Genomic DNA, 4,072 nt, shown 5'->3' with positions numbered 1-4,072 from the left:
CATTTTCTACATGTGGTTTAAAATTATTTTTGCAAGTTGTGTTTTATATTCTGCACTGTGGTTAAAGATATTGTTGTATTTTTAGTCTGGTTGTGATGTATGGCGTTGTATAGGATGGCGTTTCATTGTGTCTGCGGCCTTGATGATTGTTCTTTTCAGGATAGAATTTTATTTTCAATTTTTTGGTTTGGTGGTGTTTTTTGTATTCAGTTGTGATGTTTAAAAATTGCGTTATATGATGGCGTTTAATAGTCTCCGGCCCTGACGGTTTTATTGTAAAGTATGGTAGTGCATAGAATGATTATGCGCCCTTTTACATGTAATAATTTTTTTATTGCAAGTTGTGTAGTTCTGCACTGTGGTTGTGTAAAGACATTGTTGTATGTTTCTGGCTGTGATGTATGGCGTTGTATGCCCTTCTATTGTCTCCGGCCCTGTCGGTTTTATTGTAAAGTATGGTGTTTTTAAATATTTACATTTTTTTCCTTTCAAAAATCTATTGTGTTTTTGGGGTTTCTTGCTCCGTGGATTACTGTACTTTAAAAAAAAAAAAAACTTTTGGTATTACAACATGGGGTCTGTTGTAGATCTTATCTTTAGGCTTTAGTTTAATCTGGCATTGGGTTGTCTCAGCCATTGTTTCTTTAATTTAATCAATGTGGCAGTGTTGTTTGCTCAGCGTTAGGTTGGAGTGCAATGTTGTTTGTGGTTTAAATGCCTTTTTTTTTTTTTTTTTTTTATATTGCTGGATTGTGCATAGGAGCATAGGAACAATTATTTTGTTCTTTATTTCAGAATTGAATTAATAGTCATGGCCAGCGGCAGTGATTCCAGCACCCCACCGCTGAGGAGTGAGGTGAGTACATGATCTACTATTACTATATTCGCTTTCATTTGTAGATGGGTCACTCAACTTTTTGGTAAACTATTTTGCAGGCTTCTTCAAGTGAGGAGGAGAGCCAGGAGGAAGAGAGGGAGCAGGAGCAGAGACCGGAGCAGGAGCAGAGACCACGGGGCCAAGCTGTGGTTGCAGGACGGAGAGTAAGTTTTTTTTTAAACTTTTTTTTTTTTTTTTTTTTTGGGCGGGTATGGGGGGTGGCGGGATGGGGTGGTGTTGTGTGTGGTAGGTGGCGGTGGAGGAGGTAGGGTCAACATTTATTTATCTTGCAACAATTAATATTTTCCATTTTTTCTAGGTTTCACAACGGGCCCTGGATGAACCCCTCAACATCGACCTCATGGTGGCATCCATAGAGGAACGGGGCCCGTTGTGGGACAGCCGTGACCCCCGGCACGCGGACCAGGGCATATTACGGTGTATGTGGAAAGAGGTGGCACAATTGCTGTGGGATGGCTTCGACAGCGCTTCCCCCACGGTCAAAGCTAGTTTTCGTAAGTATTTCCAAAATGCTGCTGTGACCCATCATGCTAGGATTACACAACCGTCTGTGATGTCTTCTATTGGTATTGCACACGGTTGCGTAATCGTTGTCAATATATTCTCTAAATTTTGTTGTGTTTTTTTATTTATTTATACACAGTTCGAAAACTGCGGACCAGATGGCGCTCCATGAAGGACCGTTTCAAGAGGGGCCTGAAAAAGGAAGGACAGGCCCGTAGTGGTGCAGCGGCTTCAAGGACCTCGGTTTACAAGTATAACCGTATACTGCAATTCTTGAGACCGGTCCTTGAAAGCAGAGAGTAAGTCTAGTACCTATGCACACACCTAGTTTTTACAACATGCATATTCACATACTACATTCCAGCCACTTAGCTTATTGCCCAGCCATTTATTTTGGCAAGTACAAAGTATTTAAACAAAAAAAAAAAGGTGAGTTCACCGAGGCGTGAAAAGTAAAAAATACATACTTTTATCCTCTTCAATCATAAGCAGAGGATGAAAAATCAGCACAATACCATAGACACTATCTACGCGTTTCAGGTGGCAGGGAACATCAGACCTGAAACACGTAGATAGTGTTTTTATTGTATTGTGCAGATGTTTCATCCTCTGCTTCTGATTGAAGTGAATAAAGTATTTTGTTTTTACTTTTCACGCCTCGTTGACCTCGAATTTATATTCATTTCTGGTATTCTCACACTTTACACAGCAGCTCCCTTCTGGGATTACTACAATGGTGAGCGTGACTTACTAGTAATGTCCCTGAAATCGGAAGTATACAGAACACAGAAAGCTAGTAGATTGGCCATGCCCAGCCAATATTTCATAGGGGATTAGTATAGTACCTATCCAGGTGTATCCCCGATTTAGTTATACACAAATAATTAAAATATTATAGACACGCCATACATTCCACTGCAAGGCAGGTTATGTTCCCATGCTTGCTCAGCTCAAAGGACCTGTGATGACGTCTCGGTCACATGACCGTGACGTCATGGCAATTCCAACGTAAGCATAATTGTCTGGCGTTAAATCGCAATCATGGGTGACTATTTGGAATAAAATAAATGTGTTTTTTTTAATATTGATGGTGCATATGCAGTGTCAAGATTAAAAATAGGTTAATATTAATGGCGGTAATGGATACCTGGCGGTAAAGTTAATTAATGACGCCTGTGAAATTTGATATTTAGTATACTAATGCTTTCCTTATGTTTTCACAGAACACACAGCAGCACCCGCGAGCCTGTCCGACCCTCTGGAGCGGTCCTTTGTGAAGCGCCATCTCAAGCCTCGCAGCCATCCCACAGCGAGAGCAGGTCTGCACCACCACAATCTGGCGAACCGGCAGCCGGTCCATCAGATGTTCCCCTGGCCGAGGCCTCTGTCGCTCCTTCCTTCGGGTCTTCCCGACAGCGTCAGCGGGCCTCGGACAGGGCGCCCATGCCCGAATTTTTACATTTGAGTACCGTCTTTCAGAATGGTTTCAAGGCGCTGTGCGATAAAATGTCAAATATCGAGCGGCGTCTTGAAAACATCGAAACGGATCTCGCGAGGCCGGCGAAACATTTTTTTAATGCCCTTCACAACGGGATGGTTGAACATCTTACGCCGGAACTCCAGATTTCGGTCATGCAGGGCTGCAACAATCTTTATGTCACTGCTCTGCAGCAGGCTCGGGTCATGCAGTCAGCGACAAATGCGCCCACAGTACCATCGCTGGCTGCCATGACTCCGACTCCTGCTGCAGAGCACCACCACAGAGGTCCGCGTGACGAGGGCCACCGCCACCGCCACCACAGAACAGAGCCCCAAAGGTCGGAGCAAGACCGGCCTTCAAGGGCACACGGGCACAGACGGGAAGCCGACCCACACACAGAGGGAGAGAGGAGGAAAAAAAAGAAGACCAAGACGACGACGACTAGCACTACGACCTTGGCTATGGCTGCTCCCACAACTACCACCAGAACACAGCCTGGGTCGACCCGGAGCACACCAAGTACCCAGGCTGGGTCTACACGGAGCACACCCAGTACCCAGCCTGGGTCTACAAGGAGCACACCGTCAACACAGCCTGGGTCGACCCGGAGCCGGAGTAGCCAGCCAAGGACACTGGTCGTCGTCCCTCCTCCTCCTCCCTCACCTGCTTTGGAAGTATCCCAACAGTGGATGGATGTCGGCATCCCGTCAAGTATCATTGAATATGCTGCTGCTTCCTCCCCCTCGTCCTCCTCCTCCTCGTCCTCCTCCTCGGTCTCTTCCACACCCACCAGAAGTGAGGGATATCAATCCCCTTTAGTTGTGGATGTAGGTACCCCGTAATGTTATGTCCCTAATTTTTTTTCCTGTCCCAAAATAAAAAATTTATTTGGTTTACAAAAAATTGTTTTTTATTGTCTCAAATAAAGTTTTCACCAAATGACACCTTGCGCCGTATACACAAATATTGTCTTTGTAACACCTGATGTGCAATGTCTGACAATATTTTTTAGTTTTTTTTTTATTAATTGTTTTATAGGCCTGGCGCTCATTGTACTATCAGCTGTTACAAACACAACCAGCATTGCTCAATATGTCAAGTTTAAAATGTACCATCACACAACGATTTCAGTATAGATAAAGTTGGTTTATTTGTGTAACCAACGTTATCTTTTCTGTAATCGTAAAACG

The 4,072-nt window shown here is 44.1% G+C and overlaps 1 protein-coding gene across 1 annotated transcript; it reads left to right on the top strand.

Moving 5' to 3' along the window:
• The first annotated feature begins 768 nt into the window (after positions 1-768).
• Positions 769-3,779, top strand: LOC138675667 (sialidase-like). The gene is made up of 5 exons (XM_069764092.1): positions 769-856; positions 937-1,041; positions 1,197-1,392; positions 1,542-1,701; positions 2,626-3,779. Exons 1-5 carry the CDS (start codon positions 812-814, stop codon positions 3,722-3,724), a joined length of 1,605 nt encoding a protein of 534 aa, XP_069620193.1. The 5' UTR covers positions 769-811; the 3' UTR covers positions 3,725-3,779.
• The last annotated feature ends 293 nt before the right edge of the window (positions 3,780-4,072 follow it).

Source organism: Ranitomeya imitator, chromosome 4 (genome assembly GCF_032444005.1).
Source record: "Ranitomeya imitator isolate aRanImi1 chromosome 4, aRanImi1.pri, whole genome shotgun sequence".
Lineage (NCBI taxonomy): Eukaryota > Metazoa > Chordata > Amphibia > Anura > Dendrobatidae > Ranitomeya > Ranitomeya imitator.
This window is presented reverse-complemented; position numbering and strand designations above follow the sequence as displayed.

Excerpts from the sequence above, each read along its gene's own strand:
- LOC138675667 (XM_069764092.1), top strand. The coding sequence starts at position 812 with ATGGCCAGCGGCAGTGATTCCAGCACCCCACCGCTGAGGAGTGAG. Across the intron at positions 1,393-1,541 it reads CACGGTCAAAGCTAGTTTTC|TTCGAAAACTGCGGACCAGA; the intron begins GTAAGTATTTCC and ends ATTTATACACAG. Across the intron at positions 1,702-2,625 it reads CCGGTCCTTGAAAGCAGAGA|AACACACAGCAGCACCCGCG; the intron begins GTAAGTCTAGTA and ends ATGTTTTCACAG.